This window comes from Tursiops truncatus, chromosome 15 (genome assembly GCF_011762595.2).
Source record: "Tursiops truncatus isolate mTurTru1 chromosome 15, mTurTru1.mat.Y, whole genome shotgun sequence".
Classification (NCBI taxonomy): domain Eukaryota; kingdom Metazoa; phylum Chordata; class Mammalia; order Artiodactyla; family Delphinidae; genus Tursiops; species Tursiops truncatus.
The window spans coordinates 14,942,195-14,969,554 of record NC_047048.1 but is presented as its reverse complement, the minus strand read 5'-3'; the positions used below and the strand labels follow the sequence as shown (position 1 = coordinate 14,969,554).

The following is a 27,360-nucleotide window of genomic DNA, read 5'->3' as shown; positions in this document are numbered from 1 at the left end:
ATCCAAAAGGGTATTCGGGGAGAAGCCCGCCCCCCCCAGCTTCGCACCCCAGCTCCTGGATTCCCCTAGGAACCGTGTTACTCTCCCCTTGTGGATCTCTCCACGTGGGTTCAAGCCTTGCCCTTGTTCCTTTGGCGCACCCTGTGTTACGCACCGAGCTCCTTTCGCTGGAGCTTAGAGTCTCAAAATAGGTTTTTCTCCGGGTTCCCTTTCTCGCGGCTCGCAGCTGCGGAACCTCAGCGCCGGCACGCACTGCGGACGCGACCGCCGCGGGCCCCGCTCCCCCTGGCGGCCGCGCCCCGCACTGCAGCGGTATCGCGCCCGCCCCGCCCTGCCCCGCCCCCGCCTCGGCTGGCCCGGCCGGGGGAGGGGTCGCGGCGGCGGCGGCGGCGGCGGCGGCGGCGTCAGCGGCGGCCCGGGCGGTGGGAGCCGAGGCGCCGGAGCAAGATGGCGGCGCGAGTACTGCGCGCCGGCGGAGCGGCCTCGGCCGGCAGCTTTCTGCGGCGGGCCGGCCCCTGCAACCTCCAGCCCGGGCTCTGGTGAGCAGCGCCGCCCTTTCCGGGAGCGGCCGGGGAGGGGCCGCCGCGGGGCGGAGGGCACGGGTCCCCGGCACGAGTCTACGACCCGGCCCGGCCGCGCTCCCACTGGGCAGGGCCTCCCGGACTGCGGGGCGGCGGGACCGAGGCCTCGGTCGGCGCGGCTGGGCGAGTCGGAGCCTCGGCGAGGTCGGAGTGCCTGCCTACCGGGCCGGCCGGGCTCAAGGTCACGGTGGGAACGACGCTCGGCGCCGAAGCCACGTCCGCGCGCCGAGCCTGCCCGGCCTGCGGGACCCTGACCTGGCGCGACCCGGAGCGGTGGCAGGGCGGCGGGCGCATGCCTGAGGCCGCAGGCCCTGAAGTTGCGGCCGCCTGAGAACACTGCTCGCCCGCGCAAAGCCTCAGTGCTTGATTCCGCAAATGGCAGTAGAGATAACCCTCACCTCCTGGGTTGTTGTGAGGAAGAAATAAAATACCGTATCGTCCCCGGTGAGCCCTCAGGTGGAGGTCGGGGAAGTAGTGAAGAGGTGTCAGCCCTAAGAACAGTCGTTGACTTGCATTTAAAAGTAGATAGCGAATCAAAAAGTATGTACAGTTATCAGCACTAAGGGGACGTTGGCTTCGTGTTTAAACTCTTTTTCTAACCTCATTGGATTAAATATTTGGTCAGAATCCATCCCTGAGATAGCCATGTCCCATTTTCCAAATCGAAAAACCAAATCCCATACTAACTTACACATCGATTTGCTTCTTCGGTTTCTTTACGTTGGGTAACTTAAATTTTCTCTTTTTGTTTGTGTTTAATTAAATAGTGAGCCTATAGAAAATACAGTTGGCACTTAAAAATGGAAGCGGGAGGGAGCTACCTGTTAAACTCCTAATACGGGCCAGCTTTATACTGATACGGCTTATTTAATGTAATCCTAGTAGCACTCTTAAGAAGTAATAGGATGTGCATTTTAGAGATGAGAAGGAACCTAAAGGGCTTGAGACACGTGGCTGGAAAAGGCATTTGAACCCAAGTTTGTGAGGCTTGAGGCCCAGTGCCCTTCCTAGGACTCATGCTCAACTTGTGTTTCAAAATTTGATATTTATGTTTCCAAGATGGTTAACAAATCACCCTCCTTTTATTTTTATTCTGTTATTAAGTATCTACTGTTGCTTTATTTTTTCACACAGATGATAAAAGCCCATGAAATTGATATTTTCTTTTTTTCACAAAAGACAGCTGAGACTGAAGGTGTTCCCCTAAAGTGCCCAAGGTCACTTGAAGCTAATAAACTGGAGATTTGGACCCGGGTGTGCCCGGTACCCCCACTTCCTGCTGGGGCCAAGTGCTCTGGACACTGGCGTCCTTGTCTCTATACAAGGTGCCCTGTACCTTCTGACTACTCAACTCCTTCCCGGGCTCTAGTCTGCTTTAACTGTAGGTGTTCTTTAGGACTCAGTCTGGACCCAGCTAACTCATTGATTCTATCAGATATTGAATGTATATGATGTCGATGAAGCCCTTTGAACCTGAGCATAATAGCCATGGTCACTCTCCCCAGGAAGCCATGGCAGAGGTGAAATCCCACGTAGACTTACAGATTGAGGTAGGTGGCATGGGAGAATCAGGGAACCTCCCTGCATGAGGTCATGGAAGGCCTCTCCGAGAAGGTGGCATTAAGCTGAGACCTGAAGGGTCAGTGGGCATGAAAGCCGTGAACGAGAGGAGTCAGGCATACTGGGAAACCCGAGAAAAATCTAAGAGCAGGAGTAAAGGGAAGATGGAGAACAGGTGGCGAGCAGCAGGGGCCCGATAATTCCAGGCCGCACAAGCCATTGAGAGAGCTTGGATTTTACTCTGGAAGACGTTTAAAGGTATACGCTTTAGTGTGACATGATCTGATCTACGTTTTTAAAAGATCAGGCTGACTTTGAAAAGGGGACAGTCAGGATGATGGCCAACTAGGCAGATGCTGGTGCCATTTACCGAGACTCGTTTGTTCCAAAGGTGAGAGTGCCCACCACGTGCCAGGTGCTGTTGGGAAGCATCAGTGAATAAGGCACGCAGGGTGCTTGCTAGTCATTCAGAGAAGGAGGAACAGGTGCAGGGTGGGGAGGGGGCGGATCCAGGGCAGTTTTGAACCCGGTGAAATTGGAGATGTCTGTGGGCTACTCGAATAGAAAGACCCAGTAGGCAGTTGGCTTATTGTACCTATATGACTCCTCCAAGGAGATGTCTGGACAGCATTTGAGAATTGTCAGCATATAGGAATGCAAAATGTTAATAGATCCATGGGTTTCAGTATACTGTATTGTATTTGATTGAAATTTTTCATAATAAAATGCTTTTTTAAACTATAGGAATGGATGAGATTTGCTTGAGGAGTGTGGATAGAGAAAGAGCTGAGAAGCAGGCCCTGGGCTGTATGGATATTTACAGGCTGGATATAGGAAGGAGAGGCAGCAAGGGAGCTGGAAGGGGCAGCTGTGAGGTCATTATTGGTCAGTGCCCGGGGGCGGTATTTCAAAGAGGGAGTGGTTCAGCTGTGCCAGATGCTGCCAGAAGGTTAAGATGGCGGAAGAAAACCACTTACCGACAGGGGTGGTTGTGAGTGACTTTGCGAGAGTGGTTCCGGAGGGATGGAGGACGCGTTCCCGGGAGGCCGATTTGCCAAGTACATCTTCGCTCTGCTCAGTGCCAGGCCCTCTGCTCAGCTGTTTACTGAGCACTGCATCAGTGTCCCCCAGGTGCTGGAAACGACCATGTACCCAGAATTTAACTCATCTTCCTCCTGCAAAGCCTGCTTGCTCCTCCTGGGTTCTCTCTCCCCAGCCGTGGAACATCTTGCATTTAGTGGTCCAGGCCAGAAACCAGGTCTTCCCCAAGCCCTTCCCTGCCTGCTCCCGCCCGTCTAGTCAGTTGCCAGATCTGTTAGTTCTGCCTCCAGCATGTCTTGACTGTGCCTCTGCATCACCACTCGGCTGGATTCCTATCAAGAGTGTAGACTTGAAGCCATTGGTGAGGGGGACAGCTAGAGAATTCCCCAGAACAAATGAGCAGGACATTTTCCTACTAGAAAGATCTCTGACATGAACCCTGACTAGATCCTAATCCCTCTTCCTTTCCACCCCACCTCCACCAAGAAAAAAATCTATAAAAAACATTTTAGGGACAATTGGGGACATTTTAAGATGGAGTGGATATTAGATATTATAGAATTATTATTTTCCTTAGATGTGATATTTATTATTAGTGACATGGTTTGTCCTTGATCTTAGGAGATGTGTGCTGAAGTATTTAGGGATGGTGTATCATGATGTCTGCACTCTGGTTTCATATGGTTTGGTAAAAATGAAAAAGCAAAATATATATAAACAGTAAAAATTATAAAATGTTCATTTTTCATCTAGATACAGGGCATAGCGGTCTTCGTTATACTGTTCTTTCATCTCTGTGTCTGAAGTTTTTCAAAATTAAAGGTTGGGGAACGGCTGTCTCTAGCAGCAGTGGCGAAGACAGATTTACTGGGCTTGGCGGTGGGGCGGGGGAGGGGAGTCCCGTGGCTCCTGCTTTAAGGCAAGACTCTTCTTCGGGTGGGCCCTTCGGCCTCCGCCCCTCCCTCTCCCCTCTGCTGTATTCACATTCCCCTGGCTTTGGCAGCTAGAGTTCTGCTTCGGAGAAAGTCCTTCCTCCCGTGGGCAGCAACCTGACAAACTGTTCCTCATCTTCCAGGCCCTCAGCTCAACAGGTGCCTCTTCAGAGGGCTGGTCCACGTCTCCCTCAGGCTGACCTAGACCCCACTCCCTCTGCCCCAGCCCACCACGCCCACCACCTGTGTCTCCACGGAGGGGCCCTTCTTCCCCTGGACTGTGATCACGTTTGTCCGTCTGCTTCCACCAGCAAACCAAGCTCTGTGAAGTCAGGGCCAGGCTTATTCCTCTTCGTAGCCTCAGCCTGGCCCAGTGCCTGGCACATGCAGGGCACAGTCCGTGCATATTTGGTGATCAGACGACCAAAGCCCCTTGCCTCATCCTGTGGTCTCTGTGTTAAATGTATTTCCCTTCTGTAATTTGCCCCGACTAAACCAAAACGCCATCTTCCACACCTAATCAGTATCCGTGTCTTCTCCTCTTCACCTCAGGAGTATCTTTTGAATGTAATCCATCCCCTTCATCCCTCCTGCCATCATCTTAACCCAGGACCATCCTTTGGTCCATCCAGTGAGTATCAGATGCCTTCGGTGTGCCGGTACTGCTGGACTGGGCAGCCCGCCAGGAGCCATGCTCCCTGCCTTTCTTGCTTAGTCCACCACCACACCACCGCCGGGCTGCTTTTTACGCCTGGATCTTTTCTGAAAACTTGCTAGCGTTGCCCCGTCTACAGGATAAGGTCCAGCTGATAGGCTTGGTGCACGGGAGCCCAGCCCCCCTGGCCTGCTTGCCCTCCCGTGGTTCCTCTCACTGTCCTCCCACACCCTGTTCTCTTGCCTTCCTGAATGCTTTGCTGTTCCAGAAACATGCCACACAGCTTCACGACTCCATGCCCCAGGACACGTTGTTCCCTTTGACTGGGATTATCACTAGCTTTGTCCCTGTCTTGCTTGTCCTCCAAGACAGAGCTACAATGTCTCCACTGGAGTCCCTCTCGCTCCTTGCTGGCCAAGGCCACGGCGGTTCATTCCCTCCAGTTCCCACAGTGCATGTGAGTCCACAGTGTCTGTGACCACTCTGGCTGTTTACTGATAGGTTTTTCCCATGACAGTGGGCAGGCTAGGCATCTGTTCATTGTATCCATTGAGCCAGGCACATAATGCTTTTTCTATTTAGAATCTAGTGTTTTGTAGGATGTGCTGCCCCCTACCTCACCCGCTGTAAAGTGCCACCCAACACATATATGATGTTATAAAGACAGCTGATTGCAGTGTTTGTCACTCCTGGTAAAGCACCCTGGCCCAGCCCAGGTCTTATCACCCTGACAGCTGTTAGCATGGCTGCTTCTATCCCTTTCCGTGATTCAGCTTGGACTGGGCACATGAAGCAGTTTTGGTCACCTGCCAGCTGAAAGATTTCAGAGTTCAACAGTCAGTTAGGGCTATGCTGCGCCACACTGTTTTTCATTTGTCAAGACAGTTGCTACCCAACTTTGACAAGTAAGCAGCACTCAGGCTCTTGTGTGTGTCCTGTGATGTTGACTACTTCTTAGGTCAATCTTTAGCTTACAAAGTGGTGTCATATCCCTTACCTCATCTTACCCATCCTAAAGTAAATCCCTTTGGTATTAAAATCTGGAACGAATGCTCACTTGGGGAGGTTTGTGTGGAGGAGGCATCCCTTATTAGTGAAAATATTTTGAACTTTACAGTTAGATCTGGGTTCATATTTTTATCTTGCTGCTTCTTAGCTCAGGTTGTGTAATAACATCTGTGAGCTAGTCCTTAAAATGCAATAATACCTACCTTGCTAGATTGTTGCGGGAATTAAATGAGAAGACAGGAACAAACTGCCTAGTCCAGTGCCTAGCAGGAAGTGTGTGCTTATTAGCTTGTAATCCCCTTAAATTCTAAGGAGGAAGGGAAGAATTACTTTGGAATTTTTTTTCCCTTCCAGATTTAGTCCATCAATAATTCTTTATTATAAAGTATTAAATGCCATAGGAATTAAATATCAATATGAGTGCACATGGTATACGCTTGTCTGTGCACTTCTGGAAGGATTCATTAAGAACTATTAGTAGTGGTTGCTTTGGTGAGTATTTCTTAATGAAATTCCTTAGTGCTGATATTTTTAGAAACTTCCATTGTACCCCTTTCATAAGGGGTACAATGTTCATAATTGTTATTACTAAAAAAAAAAAAAAAAAAACGAACTATGCAAAGTCCCGTTAAAAAAATCTTAAAACTGGGCTTCCCTGGTGGCGCAGTGGTTGAGAGTCCGCTTGCTGATGCAGGGGACGCGGGTTCGTGCCCCAGTCCGGGAAGATCCCACATGCCGCGGAGCGGCTGGGCCTGTGAGCCATGGCCGCTGAGCCTGCACGTCCGGAGCCTGTGCTCCGCAACGGGAGAGGCCACAACAGTGAGAGGCCCGCGTACCGCAAAAAAAAAAAAAATCTTAAAACTTTCTACTTTGCATATCACTAATTTTATATGCTTGCCCTTTTGCTTCATGATATTATTTAAGCAAATATCCCAAAACATGGTGTGTTTAAGATACTTTAAACACGGGAATTCCCTGGTGGTCCAATGGTTAGGACTTGGTACTTTCACTGGCGAGGGCCTGGGGTTCAATCCCTGGTCAGGGAACTAAGATCCCACAAGCCACGTGGCACAGCCAAAAAAAATAAAATGAAATACTTTAAACGAATTGACAAAAATGTTTTTATTTTTATTGAAGTAAATTTTACCATGATTCATTTGGAGAATTGCCTTCTTCAGAATTAGTTTATTTATATAATCAAAGAGTGGGGACTTCCCTGGTGGCGCAGTGGTTAAGAATCTACCTGCCAATGCAGGGGACACAGGTTCGAGGCCTGGTCTGGGAAGATCCCACATGCCGCGGAGCAAATAAGCCCGTGCGCCACAACTACTGAGCCTGTGCTCTGAAGCCCGCGTGCCTAGAGCCCGTGCTCTGCAACAAGAGAAGCCGCTGCAATGAGAAGCCTGCGCACCACAACGAAGAGTAGCCTCCGCTCACCACAACTAGAGAAGGCCTGCGTGCAGAAACAAAGACCGAATGCAGCCAAAAATAAATTTGGAAAGAAAAAAAAAAAAGTGAATTGAAACCAGACAAATACCATATGATTTTGGTTTCTGCTAAAGAGCTAATAGTTTTTATATATAATTTCTTTTAATTTTAAAAGTTTTTTTTAAGTAGTTTTAAAAACAGTTATAAAATCTCACCATTAATCAGGTGCTGTCCTAAGTGCTTTAAGTGTATTTACTAGGGGTTAAACATGTACTTAAAAAAATACAAGAGTAAAATAAAAAACATAGTCAATACAGATATTATATGGGGAACGATGTGTGTCTCCTCTATTTTAACTCTCCAGCCTCCCTTCAGGGATACCACCAGTAACACTTTTCTTAATTCTAAGGCATTTTAACATATAATAAAAGCAAAATGGAAGAATTTCCAACTTCTTTTTACAAATGCCGCTTAGGACTATATATTTCTGTCCTATGCACTAATAAGAAAAATTGCATGTACTGGAATTGTTATTTTGCTTATTTAATATGAGCTTGCTGCTTTTTAATCTTAAAAGATTTGAAAAAATGCTTTTCTGTTTCTTGATCATTACTGTATTTATAGAAAACATTTTATTGTTAATTTTATATTTGTATATTTTGTTTATATATTTGTAAGCTCCATCGGTCCAAAAAAAATCTTTTTATCTGGTTTCTAGCTATTTGTGATAATATCCTATGAATTGGTTTTTAAATTCAAAACAGTCATATGGAGTGAAAAGTGTTCTGTAATGTTTGTTCATTAAAGCAGCAAGTCAATTTTTTTTAAGCAAAAAAAGAAAAAGGCTGCCAATGTAACCCGTGAAATTTAGAGTTCTGTTTTTTCTAAAGCACCATAGTTGAATAAGAATAGGAATTTGTATTAATGTGGAATCCACTTGTTCATCTCATGAGGCATTGGGGAATTTGCACGTCATGCAAGTTTTTCTTGCCTCTTGTTTAAACTCCCCTTAACACCTGGGGTTACTCTCTCTTTACCTCTCTCTTTACCTCTTATATTTGGTATCTGTGCCCTTAAACAGGTCTGCTAAACAGATTGAAAATGGTCTGTAGGAAGTCATCTAGTGTTTCCAAGAGATCCCCCCAGAAAAGGCTCACACTGGCCTGTGAGTAGCCAGACCTTGTTTTGAAGCACTGGATAAGATCTGAGTGAGTGTATTGGTCATTTGGAATCCCAGCACGTTACTGCCCTTGGCATGATCTAGCAAAGGGCAGAAAAGATCATTTATGTGTACGTGAATTAAAGATCAAAACAATAAAGAGTACGCCGTGATAGCCCTGGCCAGAGAGGATGGTCATCCGCATAAAGGCGATCGTACAGAAAGAATGGGCACAGACTCAAACAACTACATTCTGTATGATTCCATATATGAGACATTCTGCAAAAGGCAAACTGTAGAGACATAGAACAGATGAGTGGTTGCTAGGAGTTGGGAGAAGGGTTGATTACAAAAGGAGGAATTTTAGGGAGTGAAGGAACTGTTCCCTATCTTACTGTGGTGGTGGTTACATGGCTTTATGCATTTATCAAAACTCACAGAACTGTAAGTCCCAAAAAGAGTAATTTTACTGTGCATGAATTAAAGTGGAGAAGATGAAGGGACGCGATTTGTCATTTGATTATGGTTGTGTGAAGTTAGGAAGAGGGTGAGTCTCAGCCAGGCTTTCATTTTTAAAATCTTGTTCTCAGGTTATGTATACCTATAAAGGAGTTTCTAAACATGCACTTTAGATATTTTAGCTAATTTTAGGTATAAAAATAATATATGTATATGGAAAATTCTCAAAGAGTCCAGAAGGTTATACAGCGAAAAGGAAAACTCGCCCCTCCCATCCCAAGCCCACTCACAGTCCCCAGATGTCCTCACTATTAGCAGTTCACTTTGTGTGTGTATTTGTGGTACTGTTCTGGGCCTGCTTTTCCATGTAACTCATCTCAGCGATACCAACATATCAGTGCGTGTAGATCTGCCTCATTCCTCGTATTGATTGCATTCTATTCTGATTTTGGCTCTACCTTGATTTATTTGACCAGTCCCCATTAATGGGTTCCAAATTGCCTGTACCAGGAACAAACTGGAAACAAGGTAGTAAGGAATGCTTGCACGCATTCAGCTGTGTGCACTTGTCTAAATATAGCTGCCTGTGGGACATACCACAAGTGCAACTCTTAGGCCGAAAGGCCTACGCAGTTTTAATTTTGCTATAGATAATGTCACACTGCCCTCTAGGGAGGTCACACAAATTTGTGATCCCACCAGCAAGCATATGGGAATTAAACATGCACTTAAAATTTCACAGGTAAAGTGTAATTTGTTACTTAAGTCAAATCTATCCTCACTTTCTGACAGCATGGATAGTAGGAGTTCAGTTATAAGATGAAAATAAGCAGATTATTTATATGTTAATGAAGTCTGTATTCTTAGGTTTTTGTGAGTTAAAAATCTTGATTCTAAGGTTAATTTAGTTTAGGGGTAAAATAGTTTTTTTAACGAAAGAATTCACTTTCTCTGTATATTCCTTTTCACATTCTTTTGTTGTGGTAAAGTACATATAACATAAAATTTGCCATTTTTAAGTACAGTTCAGTGGCGTTAAGTATGTTCACATTGTTGTACAACTGTCACCACCATCCCTCTCCAGAACCTTTTCATCTTCCCCAGCTGAAGCTCTGTACCCATTAAGTAGTAACTCCCCATTCTCCCCTCCCCTCTGCCCCCGGCAACCACCATTCTACTTTCTTTCTCTGTGAATTTGACTATTCTAGGTTTCCTTGTATGGTTTTTCTATGTTGAAAATTTCCTTGGAGGAAGGAAGGACACACGGTGGAACTCACAGAGATACACGTGAGAACTCTCCTAGGAGTGCCGAAGTTACTTCTCTCACACTCCGCTCCTGCGTTCAGAGTGCACGCTGGTGGCATGAAAAGTGGACATGCGGTATCCCAGGTTCTAGAATAGTGCCTAGACGGCGTGTTCAAGGCGTATTTGCTGAATGGATTGATGAATTTATGAAAACAATGTACTACACGACACAACCTAAAGACCCTGGGATCTTTGTACCTCTGATTAAACTCAAATTTTTGCATTTGTTATTCCATAGGAAATTGGCGTCTTCCATTATCAGACCTCGAGAGGACAGCTGGTTAAAATCCCTATTTGTCCGGAAAGTTGATCCAAGGAAAGATGCTCACTCTAATCTCCTAGCCAAAAGGGAAACAAGCAGTCTGTACAAATTACAGTGTGAGTCATAGGTTTGCTATCTTCATAGTTGACTTTTTTCCCTTTGTTCATAAGTTTATCGTTGAATTTTCTTTTGTTTCAGTTCACAATGTTAAACCGGAATGCCTAGAAGCATACAACAAAATTTGGTGTGTATACCAAACTATCCTTTACTTGGGGAAAAATAATGATTTTAATATTTGTCAGTTGCACTAACCCTTGATAGCAGAGTGAGATCTTTCACGCCTCTTCTTAAAGCTGAACGTGGAGAGGCTCTTAAGTTGAGCTCTGTTGGGCATTACCAAGGATGTTTTGATTTTAAGCGCTTGTTCAGCTAACTCCTCACATAGGCTGTCAGACTTTGGAATGTTACTAGACTCTTTCAGGTTGGAAGGGACCTTGCAAGGCGGTCTAGCCCAGCTACTCATCCAGTGCTTGAGTCCTTTCTGCAGCCCTTCCTGACGCTATGCTTAAATACATTTCATATGCTCCATTTCTGGACAGCTCTGAGTGTTAGGAGTTAGAATTCACATCCCTGGGACCTCCACTGTGTCCAGTTTTACTCCTAAGTAATATTGCCACGTGAGAGCCCTGTATGGATTTCAGCAGAGCTGCCATTTCTTCCCGGGTCTTCCATCCGCCAGGATTCAAGTCCCTTCAGCAGATTCTCATATGACATGAAACCCATATATTCTTATCGAATTTGTAAACTTTAAGACCAAAGCGAATTAAGTGCGTTAGTTATTAACAGAAATAGCATTTTAATGATCAGTTGTCCACAAATATAATTTAAAAGCTTTTTTTTAACCTTTCATATCTGCTGCTTTCATGAGAAAGCAAATGATTTTGTTACCAGAATCAGCGTAACTTTCAGAAGCAAAACATCTTTTGTTGTTTTATTTTTGGAGGTGGTTCGTGAAATATAACATTAGCGTTGAGTTTCTTGCTCACCTCAGCACAGTTCTCTTTATTTTAGAAGTGCCCTAAAAATAAAACAAATGCTTTTTTCTAATTCTCTTCTCATAAAATGGAATTTTTCTGTATGCTGATGTTTCCCTGGATTATCTTTCCTGTCCTTTTTTTCACTTCATCTCCTGTCTCAGATTCCTGGCTGTCTATTCATGTTCTCACTTCAAATTCAATGTGCAGAATTACGCTGCTCTTCCAGTTTCTCCATGTGTGACACTCACCATGGTTTTATTTGACTCTTGCCTTAGTTTTATGTGATTAGCTGGTCACTAAGGGCTGTGTATTCTTCATTTGACGTGTATTTTGCTTCTCTTTGCTTGTTTCCCTCTGCAGGCCTGTTGAGGCCCATTTCCAAGTAGCCCTTTCTGACTGCCTTCCTGGGTTTGAAGCTGCACCTGTACCTTTGCCCCACCCTGCAGTCCATTACCCAGAAGTTTGTCAAATTGATCTGCTTGAGTTCTGTTTTCTCCTTCATCATGTTTGTTTATCTTTTCTCTGAAACTTTCAGCAGCTGCCTGTTTCCAGCCTGGTTTTTAGGGGCCCAGATAATGAGGTTCTTCCCAACTCATCAAGTTCTGAGTACAAGTACTACCTACCTTACAGCCTCCATTCACCTGGGTCATCTGTGCAGGCTTCCGTCTTCCACACTAGCTCCAGTGCTGAGTTGTTTACTTCCTGATCATGTCATGTGGCAAAAAGAAAACCCAGTTCCATTTCCCTGACATAATCTGTCTTTCTCCACCCCTAATTTCTATCAATCCCATGTGATTTCTGAACTTTCACAGGTCATACATCAGATACATTTAATATCTGATCTTAATTTTAAAAGTAAATGCTACCCTTCAAAAAATTACGTGGTTTGGTCATTGTACTGGGTCTTAAAGTCATTTGAGTTTTCAGTTAGACATAAGACCATTCAGAGCTTTTCTCTGTTAACTAGTCATATCCACCCAGTCCTAGTGCTTCAACATCGGGTGGTGATCACTAGCTTAATATCACTTGACGTCAGCAAATAATGAGAACAGGTTCCATTTCTGACCCTTGATATCTTTTGCATCCATTGTTGGATCTATATGGCACTTTTTCGTCGTAATTTTTCTATTCAAAAAGTGTGCAAATTTTAGCTTTTCTCTTGGTATGATGCAGTCATGGGTCTTCCCTTTACCTTTCCCTGTCCATTAGAATCTGTAATGCGGGAAGGTCTCCGTGGAACCAGGCTCTGACACCTCTGTTAAATTAATACACTGCCAGGACCATGCGCAATCAATAGCGACAAACAGGGCGGTGTGTCTGGCGTGGGATTAGGTGCGATACCTTTCAAATCCCCTCAGCTGGTTGAATTGAGTAGAAACTAATTTATGCCTCATGTCGTCTCTTTCATTTGGATTCTCCTGCCCCTTTGATGCCCTTCGGGATTGTTGGGGTCGGGGTTGCTTCCAGACTGTGTTGTGTCCTGGCTCCGTCGTCTTCCTTAAAGCCCAGTCGTTCTCTGCTGCTGCTTCCTGTGCCTCCTGGGCCGCTCCTGTCATCTGCCCCATCCTCCACATGACTTTCTTCCCTTTCTTTTCCCGCGTTCTTTTTCTGCTATTCACATTTCTCTCATCCTTCCCATCTTTGGAACCAGCAAAGGTTAGCTTTCATACACATCACCATTCCTAAGTATATACTTCTTTTTTTTTTTTTTTCTGAAACAGCAAATAATAGACTCATAGTTCCTGGAATTTTTGGACCTTTGGCTCTTCTTTATCATTTTTATCAATATACTTGAGTTACTTACCACTGTTCTAGATAGCTGGGGTATCAGTCACCTAAGCTTCTGATAATTGGGACATGAGAGCACAGCAGAGTTCAGCCAAAAGGCTAATTCTGCACGTCTTTTTTATCATAAACGTATTCTGAGGTCAGTTGTCAGAACACAGAGTAGATGACCTTTTCCTGTTACTGATCATGTGTTGTCCACCTGGTGTAATTTCGGTGGTTGTTTAATTAGTGTTGCTCTTTCTTCTCTTTAAGTCAAGAGGTGTTGCCAAAGATTCACGAAGATAAACATTACCCTTGTACTTTGGTGGGGACTTGGAACACGTGGTATGGCGAGCAGGATCAAGCTGGTAGGAAGCAGAAGTCTTTGGAATAAACCCTTGTTCCTTAAGCCTTTACTGTCATTACTTAAATGATTTTTAACATAATGCTTGTTTTTATAAGCAAAGCTTTCCAAGTCTCAGTCCAGTTTTATGGTTAAAGTAGTTTCTCCAGTAAATCACTGCAGAAACTCCTTTTTGATTGTTTTTCATGTTTGAATCTATTATTGAAACTTTATGGTGTAACTTGAGCCAACACACATTACAGTTTTGTACTGTGTTAGCACCATGCGTATCTAGAATATTTTCAAGGTAAGAGTATCATGAAACTCTAAATGTATGTTATCGTTTAAAATATATTTCAGTTCACCTCTGGAGGTATGAAGGAGGTTATCCAGTCCTCACGGAGGTCATGAATAAACTCAAAGAAAATCAGGTAATGATTTTTGAAAAAGACTAATGATATAGTAGATGTTAGTACAGAATTAAGTGATTCTTTTCTGCCATCGTTTTTGTTAGTAAACTGTTAGTTTTCTGTAGTAAAAATTTTATTATTTGGACTCTTGAGGTTGTATTTAAACATAGAGTAACCAGTTGTAATACTATTAAAATGATAGTTCTTATTGTAAAAGTCAATTGTACTTTGATAAGCTGGAACTTTGAAACCGGTAAGTCAGTCTGGGTTACCTAACACATATCTGCTTCAGGAACTGACAACCACATATTCTTCATCTTGGGCCGACTTTGCTATCCTCCCCCTCCCTTCACAAAGAGGTGTGTGTTAATGGAGAATATTCTACCAGCCATACATTATTAGGAAAGAAAACCTTTTGTGTAGACTCCCCGTCCATATATAAATGACTGTTTTTTTTTTTTGCCTTGCTGTGAGGCTTGTGGGATCTTATTTCCCGATCAGGGATTGAACCCGTGCCCTCAGCAGTGAAAGCACGGAGTCCTAACCACTGGACTGCCAGGGAATTCCCAATATAAATGGCTGTTTGATTTTCTGATGTTTTGAGGTGTCCATGTCACCTGTCTCAATATGCTGTCAAACAGTTAGAAGAACCTAAAATCATAGGAAATTAAATTAGTTTACTTTGTCATTTAAATAATTAGGATGACTATGTAGTTTGATATCTAAACTTGGACACTTTTGAGAGTGAAAGGGAATACTAATAGTCATTATGCTGGTTCAACAAGATGTAAACTGGGACTGTCTCAGGCCAACTGGACCCTGTTTATAATAGTATTCTATTGTGGGAGGAACATAAATGTTGCTAAAGTGGGTTTATATATAAATCTTCTAATATTTATGATATAAATATTAGAAGATTTCATGAGCACCTTTGTTCACTCAAAGGAATTTGCGGAATTCCGTAAGGCGAGAAGCAACATGCTTCTCTCGAGGAAGAATCAGCTGCTATTGGAGTTCAGTTTCTGGAATGAACCTGTCCCACGGTCAGGACCGAATATATATGAACTCAGATCTTACCAGCTCCGAGTAAGTACTGAAATAGGAGTTAACTGTCCCCTTGTTCTTCTGTGCAGAAGGACACGCACCCCTGATGCTGAGTGAACAGCAGACACTGAGCGAATGTTCTGTGATGTGTGTTTGGCTCGTTTTCTCCCCTGTCCAGTTCTTCTCCTCTTATTTCCTTTCTTTAAACCTTCCTTCTTTCTCCTCCTTTCTCTTTGCTAAGCTCATTTGTTTTTTATAGTCTTACGCATAAGGGAAAAGATGTAACATACAGGATCAGCTACATTATATAGCATCTATTGCCATTGAACTAGAGCAGCTAATAAGCATGTGACTATTGACATTATACAGCACTGTAAGACAAAAGGGGAATAATATTTGTATGACTTTCTAGATATTTCCCTACTTAGGTGACCACTAAAAAGAAAGGCCCAGGTGGCAACATAGTTAAAGTGAAAAAGTATCAGTAGATCTTGGTGGTCTAATGCTCAGTATTATACTGGAAAAAAAACAAGTGATGTCCTTGTTAGGTTTACTTAAAAATTTCACAATAAAGTCTGAATAGGTACCAACAATTTAATCATCGTGGGCCTAACTATGGTTTTTATGACTATAATTGGATGACTTAATTAACTCTCACTTTGTGTGTATGTTGTCTTCTTAGATGAAGCCACAGAATATTACTTCCACTGTGGGATAGGTATGAACACAGTGAATAATACTATTTTGTTACATTTTTTTTATCTGTTAGATTTCACATTATTAAAAGTTAATTTTTAAGTTAGTCTTGTCATTTGATGTTTTTTATACTGTTAGTTCCATATTTCTTCACAGAAGAACTAACAAACCGAATCCAAATCTCTTTTCAGCCAGGAACTATGATTGAATGGGGCAACTACTGGTGAGTATTTTACCAAGTGATGAGGTTGTTAAGTCTTATAAAGAGATTCTTTTAGGCCATAGTGTTACTTCTAGAAATAAAATCTGGGGTTAGTGCCATGATTTGATACTAGACTGTTGTTTTGTTTGATATATTTGTATTATGAAATTTTTCAAACATATACAAAGCTAGAGAGAAAAATACCACAGGTCTCCCTTCCATACCCATTACTTAGCTTCAGTAATTATCAACACGTGGCCAGTCTTGCTTAGGTCTAAATCCCCCAACCCAGAGTATTTGGAAGTAAATCTCAGACAACATAAAATTTCATCTATAAATATTTTAGTATATATCTCCAAGAGATAAGCACTTTTTATTAAAAAAAAACAAAACCCCCCAAGTGTCACATGAAGTTATTTCATATTCTTCTTGGATGTTATCTTTTCTGAAATGTTGCTTTTGTCACATAAACAGAGCACCACAATGATACAATTGCTTCTTTTTTTTTCTTCTTAGTTTAGCAAAATATGAATTTTTCTCCAAACTGATCTATAGATTCAACAGAATCCCAGTCAAAATCCCAGCAGGCTTTAGAAATGCAAGGGACCCAAAATAGCTAAAACAACCTTGAAAAAGAGGAACAACGTTGCAGGACTCACAGTCCTCAATTTCAAAACTGACTGCAAAGCTAGAATAATCAAGACAGTATGGTACTGGCATACGGACAGGCATATAGATCAGATCAATGGGATAGAATTGAAAGACAAGAAATAAATTCTCACGCATGTGAGCAAATTGGTTTTTGACAAATGTACCAAAGCAATTCAGTGGGGACAGATAATCTTTTCATCACAGGGTCCTCAGACAACTAGGTATCCTTGCAAAAAGATGAATTTAGACCCCTGCCTCACACTGTATACAAAAACTAACCGAAAATGAATTGTAGACCTAGATGTAAGAGCTAAATTACAACACTTTCAGAAGAAGACATAAGAGAAAATCTTCGTGACCTAGGGTTAGGCAAAGAGTTCTTACATAAGCACCAAAATCACAATCCACAAAAGAAAAGAAATGGTAAATTATAATTCATCAAAATTAAAAGCTTTTGTAATTCAAAGGATACAGTTTTAAAAATTAAAAGACGGGTCACAGACTGGGAGAAAATTTTGCAAATCACATATCTGATAAAGGACTTGTATCCTGAATATATGAAGAAATCATACAACTCAATCACGAGAAGATAAATAACTCAATTAAAAAATGGGCAAAGGACTTGAATAGACAGTTCTCCGAAGATACACAAATAGCCAAAAAACATATGAAAAGATGGTCAGCATCACTAATCATAAGATAAATGCAAATCAAAACCACAATTATTTTCCATTCATCTCACTCCCTTTAAGAAGGCCATTATCAAAAGAACAGAAAATAACAAGTGTTGGCAAGATACAGAGAAATTGGAACCCTTGTGTACTGTAGGTAGGAATATAAAATGGGGCAGTCATCGTGGAAAACAGTAGAGTTCTTCAAAGCATTGAAAATAGCATTACTCTCTGACCCAGCAACCCTACTTCTGGGTATATATTCAAAAGAATTCAAAGCAGCATCTCAAAGAGATGTTTGCACACCCATGTTCATCACAGCATTATTCACAGTAGGTAAGAGGTGGAAGCAACCCAAATACCCATCAACAGATGAATGGATAAAAATGTGGCATATATATATAATGGAATATTAATGCAGCCTTTAAAAAGAAGGAAGTCCTGCCACATGCAGGGTGAACCTTGAGAACATTATGCTAAGCAAAATAAGCCAGTCAGAAAGGGACAAATACTGTATGATTCCACTGATAGAAAGTTTCTAAAGTAGTAAAAACCATAGACACAGAAAATGAAAAAGTGGTTGCCAGGGGCTGGGTGCAGGGGAGTTGGTGTTTAGTGGGTATAATTTCAATTTTGCAAGATGAAAATGTTCTGGCGATCTGTTGCACAACAGTGTGAATAGACTTGGCCCTACTGGCCTGCACAGTTGAAAATGGTTGAGATAAATTTAATGTTAGGTGCTTTTTACCACAATAAAAAATAAAATCATAAGATAAATTTGGGGAAAAAAATTTAATGGGCAAAGAATTTGAGTAGACATTTCTTCAGAGGAGCTCTATGAATGCCTAAAAAGGACGTGAAAAGCTGCTTAACATCCTTAGTCAGTATGGAAATGCAAAGTAAAACCACAGCGAGATAGTACTTCATACCCACTAGGATGGCTATAATTAAAAAGACAGAATAACGTGTTGATGAGGTTGTCAATGAATTGGTACCTTTACACATTTCTGGTGAGTGTAAAATGGTTCAACCACTTTGGAAAAGGAAAACCATGACTTTTTACTTACTTTCAATTTATATATTCTCTTTTTTTCAGTTATAAAATTTCTTGCTTTGGGCTAGATAATTTCTAAGATCTACCTCCAAAAAACAGTTCTGGGATCTTTTTTTCTAATGAATCTTTTCTTCTTAGGTCATCAAAGGCTAAATAATGCAAGGTAGAATTCCTTTTCATTTGAAAACTAAGAAATACATATTTGATTGTATACTATTATTGTAGACATCATTTTATTAAGGAATTCGGGGGTAGGGTTGATGCTATAAGTGTAGTAATTTAGTTGCCCACAGAATAGGATCACCCAGTTCTATGTTTCCGTATTACTCATTGAGACTTGCCCACCGTGGAATCCACAAGGAAGGAACTGAGGTTATTCTTCAGTTATTTTAAAAATTATTTATAAAGCCAGTTCAGCATTCAATTTGTATTTTGGCACATAGGTAACTAAGGTGGTGATCTCCTCTTCACTTCATGCTTCTGATTATTTCCAGGCTAAGGCAAGGTATGTTTTCTTTGCCTACTGAGAAAGTGAATGAGAAAAATTCAAAATGAAATGAACTGTCCTGAATATTTATCACTATCAATGAAACTAAGGGTTTTCCCCCTTAGGGTTAGAATGCACATTAAAGTGATTTGCTTAATTTCAATAATTTACAAATCAGATTTGTAATTTTTGTGAAGATTATGATCACTTAACACTACATGTAAGGTTAAAGAAATTAACATCGCTTGGAGGTAGCCCATGGGGGCAATAGCAAGAGATCCCTCCTTTTCCCCTAAAGAACCTGAAAGCATGGGTCACCTTTGTGGAGTTGAGCACGTGGTGAATGAGAGCCAAGATGTACAAAGTGACCTTGAGGAGACTGGCTTCCTCACTCCCACCACAGGCTGCCCTTGCTCTGATTCCACACCCCCCTTTGAGATGTTCTAATTCAGTTACTATGAAGTTTGCCTCTAAGAAGAGAATGCGCTGGTCAAGCCGACTCACTTATCTCGTCTCTCACTGTGGATGTTAGTGGATTGAATCCTTGTTCATAGTCTCCAGCTCTTTTTTTTTTTTTTTTTTTGCGGTATGCGGGCCTCTCACTGTTGTGGCCTCTCCCGTTGCGGAGCACAGGCTCCGGACACGGAGGCCCAGCGACCATGGCTCACGGGCCCAGCCACTCCGCGGCACATGGGATCCTCCCGGACCGGGGCACGAACCCGTGTCCCCTGCATCGGCAGGCGGACTCTCAACCACTACGCCACCAGGGAAGCCCTCCAGCTCTTTTAAATGAATTAGAATGAATCCATCTTCCCAAGTCCTGTCCACTCTGGGACCCTAATATGACTGAGACATCAGGCCAAGCCTGGGCAGTGTTGATATAAATTGACTGGGTAACTGGGGTGTGGAGTCTCTTGAGAGACTACCTGTGACCTTCCTACATCACTTGAAACTGCTTCCTTCATTTTCAACTTTGGTTCTAGAAAACTGCTTTAAGAAAACATATACATTTTAAAAACTTGTTTAGGATTTCAAGTGCATCACTAAATATAAAAATAAAGTACTGGTGCAGACACAAAAGAAGGTGTTTAAAAATCTGATACCTTTTGCAGCAGGGAATCTTAAAAAGCAAAGTTCAGGGCTTCCCTGGTGGCACAGTGGTTGGGAGTCCACCTGCCAATGTGGAGGACGCGGGTTCGTGCCCCGGTTCGTGCCCCGGTTGCCAGTTGACAGTTTGAACCGCCAGGAAGCTCATGTCCATGGTTCTTCCATATGCTGTCCGAGGAGTCGCAGAATTCGACACCCGCCCTCAGCTGTAGATGACAGAGCTTGCGGGTTTCTCAGAGTTCATGGTGTGCAGCTGCTTTGTAGGTGCGGTGCACTTCCTTCCTCTCTGTTTTAAGCCCTGTTCTCGAGGCAGGGTCCCTGTCTCCCTTGGAGTACAGTGCCTGTGGCACCGTGGGGTTCTCAGATCGAGAATTCCCTCACTTTCTCACAGTGTGTTCTTGGAAAGCAGCTTTTTTTAAGTTGACAGGTCCTAGCCTACCCTCTGCCAGTTTTCTAGACTTTACGTTAAGAATCAGCAGTGCAACCACATATCCTCACGTTGTTGTTATTTTTTATTTATTTATTTATTTTGGCTGTGCCGGGTCTTCGTTGCGGCATGTGGACTCTTAGTTGCAGCATGCATGCGGGATCTAGTTCCCCAACCAGGGATCGAACCTGGGCCCCCTGCATTGGGAACGCAGAGTCTTACCTACTGGACCACCAGGGAAGTCCCATGTTGTTTTTATTTTAATAGTTATGAATTACTGTCCATTTTTCACAAAAATGACTGCTGTAGCTATAGAAAGGTACATTTACATCTTATGTACATTAAAACAACTTTCGAATGCATTCTGAACAACTTGCGCTGAGGATGGAGGGAACTTACTGATACTTTTTAACATACCTGATTCAATATCTGAACGTTGTTTTTTTTCTTATAGGGCTCGTGCAATTCGCTTCAGACAGGACAGTAATGAAGCAGTTGGAGGATTCTTCTCCCAGATTGGGCAGCTATATATGGTGCATCATCTTTGGGGTATGTTTTTTTCCCTTCATTTTTGTATTCCTGGGATTTCAGAGTTCATTACTAACGAACTTGTCCTAGGCAGTAAATCGTATCTCAAGTCAGGAACCTTAAACACTGCAGCTGAGCCAAATGTCCCAGATGGAACGTAGGTGCTGGGCTACCCAGAACAAGAGGTCAATAGTGCAGGGTCCACAGATGTGCGGCACGTCAGTGCGCTGGTGAAAGTGAGAGTGGGGCGAGAGAGGTGAGGCAGCAGCCCCGGGTGAGGGGAGATGATAGAGCTGCCCCCGGCTCCCTCAGGGACGGTCCTGCATTCCATGCAGAGGAGGTGCCCACACGCGCGCCCACCCCTTGCCTTGGGTCTGACTCTACTGTCCCAGAAGCCCTTCTCTCGCCTTTTCCATCCCTGCCCACTTTGGTTTGGCACCATCTTTGGTGTCTTTCAGGGCCTGACTCAGATGTTCCCCTTTGTCCCCAAGGGAATGTCGCTGTCCCCTGAGCCCCCAGAGCCCAATACTGTGTGTGTGTGGTCACAGTCATGGCTGTTTATGTCTGTCTACCTGCTGAACAGGAACCGGGTCTCAGCAGTAGCTTGGTTCATTCTGGGCACATTTGTAAATGGTTATTAAAGAGATGAAAAGCATGACTTTTTCCAAACCTTATTAATTTGCTGAGGTGTTGGTTTGCCCTGTTTGGTCCACCGAGTGCTGTGGAGTCACGTGCCTCCTGGGTTAGCAGGAGGCTCAGAGACGGGTGACAGGTCTGCTGAGCGGGAAAGCAAACCTGAGGGACAGGCCACCAGGCCATGCGCGGTGAGTGACGCAGGGAGTTCCAGTTGGGGCCCTCCGCGTTAGGAGTGTATATCGGATATAAAGGGATACAAAGCTATGAATTGGGGGAAAACCAGTGAAAGGTGGAATACGAGCTAGACTTCAGCATCTAGATGGGACTGACAGTAGAGGTGGGAAGGAGGGGCTGGAACAGCCATGGAGACACAGGAAATTATAAAAAGTGCTCAGGAAACTACAGATAGTGCCGACGGGCTAAACGGTAAGATACCTGCCGGGGACCCGGGTCTAAATGGGTGAGTTGAGGCAAGAAAAGTCATTTTCACATTGTGCCCCTGGAACCTTTCCCTGAAACCCTCCGTGTCTGGGGAGGAGACCCCACTCCAAGCCCCCGCCAGCCACTGCTCACCTCAGCCACACACACTGGGCTTCCCCGGCATTTAAGAGATTGAAACCTGCACCAAATGATTAGAGGCCACCAGTAACCCTCAGCTCCCAGAATGTCAGGGGCAGTGGTGTTCCTGGGAGCTGTTTTCTAGCCAGCTGAGATTTGACCTCCTAAGGATCAGAGTTTTCAAATGGAGTAGATTTGCGAACAGATCTTTAAAAGATGTGTTCTGTGTCCCTGCCTTTTGATTATACTAACTGTAATTTAACCTTTATGGGTTCAAGGTGGGAGTGAAGTCATTTTTATCATTATTTTTTAGTGCATGATCTGTCCAGAGGATATAAACTGAAAAGACAGACCCCTCCCCTTCCCCAGCCTGGAGGGGCCTCTGAGGGCGGCCTCTGTAGTGAGCGAGTGCGGAGACGGATGGGTCAGGACCCATGTGCTTTGGCGCACAGGCAGAGGTCAGGCACATGTCTACTCGAGGCCCTGCCCTTCTCCACCTTCCTTTTTGTCTCGAGTCTGTGTCCCCAATGTCCACTGCCCACTTCCTACTTTATAGGAAAAAGTCTTGAGATGTGCAGAGATGAATTCTCAGTTGTCTGCCCCCAAAACTTAGCCTCACTTTTCCATTTTTTTTGGAGAAAGAGAACCAACATTTATCAAGCACCACCAGTGTGTTGGTTATTTATGCACCACTCCCTTTAATCCTTACAGCCACACCACAGATGAGATACCTGTGGCTCACAGGTGGTGAATAAATCACCCAGGACCCACAGCTGTTCAGGAGCTGAGCCAGGCTCAGACGTCGGCAAGTCTGGCTTCAAAGCAGGTCTTCCCCCCAGCACAGCCCCCCTTCCTGTTACCCTTGCACGTGATGCCATCCCGCCCCCACCTCCTCAAGGCCTCGCTGCAGCCACGGCTCCTCCACCACCCCATCTGTGGCCTCCTTCCCTTAGTGTATGAATGGGCTCAGTGCCTCCCATCTTTAAAAGCCTCCCCAAACCCAAAGATGCGTTGACAGATGAACAAAATGTGGTCTGTTCAAATTCATAGAAGCAGAATGTAGAGTAAAGTGTATCGGGTTGGGAGAAGAGGGGAGTGGGAAGGTACTGCTCACTGGATAATGGTGGCACAACGTGAGTGTACTTAATGCCACTGAACTACACATTTAAAAATAGTTAAAATAGTAAATTTTGTTATGTATATTTTACCCCCCCCAATTTTTTTTTTTAATTAAGAAAATTTGTAAAAGAACACAGGCCTCCAAACTGTGTTCCCTGCGGGGGGTGGGGCAGGGGGTGGCGAGGGGTCACCACATGGTACCCTAGGTGTGCATCCGACCCCGGTGAGGACACTGCCGCTTGTCACATGAATGTTAACTGTTTTCCTCCGGGTGGTGAGAGGTAAAAGATTTTGTTTTCCTTCTATTTTTCAGCATCTTCAATATTTTATGTAATAAATTTATACTCCATTACTAGTGGAGGGAGCTTTTGTCTTTAGATGGTCAGAGGCCATCTAAGACCAGGCCTGCAAGGTTAGGTCTTCTCATAGGGACAAGGAAGCCCCAAAACAGAAATCAGAACTGAGGAGGGAGCCCTGGGTGATCTCTTAGTCACGACTGACACCGTGTCCAGATGCCTAGGAGGCATTTCCCTGGTCACTGGTTGGAAGGATCTTGCCCGGGTTGGGAATCAGAGACCAAGGCACCTGGGTGAGATATCCGAATTGTACCCCAAGGACTCTGACCCTTGGCCCGTGCTCTTCCCTCCACCTGGAGTGCCTTTCCCTCCCGTTCCTGCGTGTCGATGATAAAATGGCCTTTTCAACCTGAAGACCCACTTGGTCAGATCACAGCTTCCAGGCAGCTCTCCCTGGTCAGCTGTGTTCTCCCTGTTGGGTCTCTTTGTTCTCCACTGCCTTGAATACAGTCTTACCCAGATCACTGTAGTGCTTTATAAATGCTAAGAAAAATGGAATCTAATATTGCTTATCCGTAGTCTGACAGTGTGTGGTTACAGATTTAACGTGTATTGAGGAAGTTCACTTGGTTTGTAAAGGCATGTCTTGAATCTGCAAGACTGTGAGTCTTGAGAGCGGGTGGTTTTGCATCTCCCACGAGGGCTAACAGTTGCTCAAAATAGCCAGCTCACCGTCATTCCAGCTTAGTACTGAGTTCCCAAAGTATAGGCGGTCCCTGACTTACGACGGCTCAACTGAGAATTTTCCAACTTTACGATGGTGCAAAAGTGATCCACATTTAGTAGAAACTCTACTTCACATTTTGAATTTTGCTGTTTTCCTGGGCTTTCAATACATTCTCTCGTGATGCTGGGAAGTGGCAGCCGCAGCTCCCAGTCAGCTACACAGTCACGAGGGTGAACAACCAATACACTTAAAACTATTCTGTTTCTTACTTTTAGTGCAGTATTCAGTAAGTTACATGAGACATTCAACACTTTATTATGAAATAGGCCCTGCGTCAGATGATTTTGCCCAACTGTAGGCTAATGTGAGTGTTCTGAGCACGTTTAAGCTAAGCTAGGCTAAGCTCGTCTCTTCCAGTAGGTTAGGTGTATTGAATGCATTTTCGACTTAACATTTTTGGCTTACAGTGGGTTTATTGGGATGTAACCCCATCATAAGTTGAGGAAGGTCTGTAGGCTCTTTGAGAAAATGAGGAGTGCAGCAGAATCAACACTTAATGGATACACAGTTGACCCTTGAACAACACAGGTTTGAACTGCTGGGGTCCACTTATATGCAGATATTTTTCAGTAAGTACACACAGTACTATATGACCTATAGTTGGTCAAATCCAAGGGTACAGAACCATGGATACAGAGGGCCGGCTATGGGATTTGAGCACCTGCGGATTTTGGTATTCACAGCGGATCCTGGAACCAGTCTCCCACTGTACTAGTGGAATTATGTTTGGTTTAAGTCTTAATTCTTCTGTGTGGCTATTTTTAAGCTTACAAAGATCTTCAGACCAGGGAAGATATACGGAATGCAGCATGGCATAAACACGGCTGGGAAGAACTGGTATATTATACAGGTAATATCTTAATAGGCATAAAACATTTCATTCTTCTCATCTCATTGTTTTAATGTTCTTTCACCCTGAAGCTAATATGTATTTAAAAAAAAAAATAGTACGTTGCTCTAGGATCGTGAATTGTAAGGTTGAGGGAATGGAGAAATAGTCATATTTTTCTTCGACAGTTATAGGACATTTTTTCAATAGAGAATATTCACTCTTTCAAGTATATATGTCGTCTGGTACAGTTCTCAGATCTTCATGTGTTGTAAATTTTACATCATTACCCTTTTTGTGCATTTCTGTATTCTCTGAAAATTTATTATACAAATAAATTTTTTTCTAAGCTTTTCCTTTCTCATCAAAATTGTCCATTCCCCAAAGCATTACAATTTAATACAGCAATTAAAAAGTAATTTTGAAAATTAATTTGGTATTTAGACTTTCCATATGTACATGTGTATGCACGTGTACATATGTGTACACCTATACATGTATGTATACACACACACACACACACACACACACACACACACACACACACACACACAATGAAATCCTAGTTGCTTGATTTTTAGAAGAAAACAACCAGGCTGAATGGTACCACCTATGTTGCACGTCAGGTACATTTAAGCCCATATCCTACCAGGAAGATCAAAGAGTAATTTGTTCTGGAAAATAACTATTATCTTGTCTTTTAATTCAAAAAAATCATATAACTATATATGGCTTTGCTGTTTATTCTTACATTTCCATAAGTTCCCAAAGATGTGTTTTACTTAGCACTGACAGTTCTACAAGTACAGTGTATTTGTTCCTTTATACAGGATACAGTCAAATTATTTGATGTTATATAAATTTTAATTCAGTTGAAAGAACCTTCTGAGAAAGCACCATTTTTCTCACAATATGGACTTTCCTAATTTCCTACAAATGAAACACATTTCCGACAGAATGTTTTAATATCATCTTATAGGGTGTCAGCTGATGTGTCATTAGCTTGTGTATTTCTTCCCCTGAGATCAATCCTGAATATTCCAGTACTCTATTCTGATTTCAAGCAGCATGTCTTCTGAATATGCTTAGCAACCTATTTGTTAATGTATATTTACTGCAGTCTGTTTAGAAAAGAACGAGCCTAGTAATCTTGATCTTTGTTTTCAGTCCCACTTATTCAGGAAATGGAATCCAGAATCATGATCCCACAGAAGACTTCACCCCTCCAGTAAAGCTACAGAATTTTGATGTGCCTACATAAATTTATGTGACAAGTACTTGTCATAAATTAATTTGAACTGTATATCAAGTGAAAAAGAAACACTGAAGTGTAAACTGCTGTATATAGCTTGTAAGAGACCTCTTTTCTTTAAAATTTACAAAATCACAAGAAAGTGAACTATTACAGTTTGGCTGATTGTAGCAGTGCTCTGTAGTCCTCTGAAACATCCCTGTATTTGTCGAATATACCTTACAATACCGGGCCACCTCTCCCCACCCTCCAGGAAAAGAGGGCCCAAATTAAAATTGGAATCGTCTCCAAATAAGAATCCAACCATGGAAAAAAGTTAGCCATTTCTTTATAAAAAGCAAATCTGTTTTATAATTACAGATTTTTAGACAAATTTCTTGTATCAGGAAGAAATATAAATTTTGTCATGTTTCTGTAGCATTTTTCTGAGTCTCAGACTAGGAACAAATTATAAGTGTACCCAATACCTGCAAATGTTTTACTTCACTCTCATTTTTAATGTCAGCATAATAAACAGTGTATCATTACTGAGTTGGAAGTGGTTGATCGGTAATTCAGTCTCCACATTGTGTGTCATGATATCTTTATATGAGAGGAAAAAATGGCTTGAACCTCTGTATCATATGTGACTTTGAAATGAACACCTTGAATAGCACTAATTTTTATTTGTAATATTTTTCTATAACAAAACGAGTAGCACTAGGAAAAGAGGTTTTATTTTGTAAACAATCATCTGTGACCTCAGACATTCTCTGGTTAATATTTTAGTAAGCTCACAGACGATTTTTCCAAGATCATGTATGAGGGGTGGTGCATGTTGAGATTTAAATTGGCATAAAGCTGCATACTTTGTCTAGCTCTGATTTAGTTTTTTAATATAGTGTGCCAATTTTGTGACTGTAATCATGTGAAAGTCCTGTTGAAATGAAAAATTATGTCTGACCCCCAGATCAAAGAATTTATGTTAAAGTGTGAATAAAAATCTCATACCAAATGTCAAGCTTTTACATGCGAATGGTTTTCTCCAAGAACATATAAAATTCAATAAAATCCTCTTAATTTTCACATA

The 27,360-nt window shown here is 42.9% G+C and overlaps 1 protein-coding gene across 3 annotated transcripts; it reads left to right on the top strand.

The window, feature by feature from the left end:
* The first annotated feature begins 351 nt into the window (after window positions 1–351).
* Window positions 352–27,360, top strand: NIPSNAP2 (nipsnap homolog 2). 3 transcript variants are annotated; one of them, XM_033841042.2, is made up of 10 exons: window positions 362–539; window positions 10,367–10,506; window positions 10,589–10,634; window positions 13,468–13,562; window positions 13,898–13,968; window positions 14,893–15,033; window positions 15,879–15,910; window positions 20,741–20,835; window positions 24,977–25,060; window positions 26,207–27,360. In XM_033841042.2, the coding sequence occupies exons 1-10, from the start codon at window positions 448–450 to the stop codon at window positions 26,269–26,271; spliced, it is 861 nt and encodes a 286-aa protein (XP_033696933.1). In that variant the 5' UTR covers window positions 362–447; the 3' UTR covers window positions 26,272–27,360. The 3 variants fall into 3 exon arrangements, with proteins under 3 accessions (XP_033696934.1, XP_033696933.1, XP_073648174.1); XM_033841043.2 differs by lacking the exons at window positions 10,589–10,634; window positions 13,898–13,968 and having other exon boundaries at window positions 352–539; XM_073792073.1 differs by lacking the exons at window positions 10,367–10,506; window positions 10,589–10,634 and having other exon boundaries at window positions 367–539.

Excerpts from the sequence above, each read along its gene's own strand:
- NIPSNAP2 (XM_033841042.2), top strand. The coding sequence starts at position 448 with ATGGCGGCGCGAGTACTGCGCGCCGGCGGAGCGGCCTCGGCCGGCAGC. Across the intron at positions 13,969-14,892 it reads ATAAACTCAAAGAAAATCAG|GAATTTGCGGAATTCCGTAA; the intron begins GTAATGATTTTT and ends GTTCACTCAAAG. Across the intron at positions 20,836-24,976 it reads TATGGTGCATCATCTTTGGG|CTTACAAAGATCTTCAGACC; the intron begins GTATGTTTTTTT and ends GCTATTTTTAAG.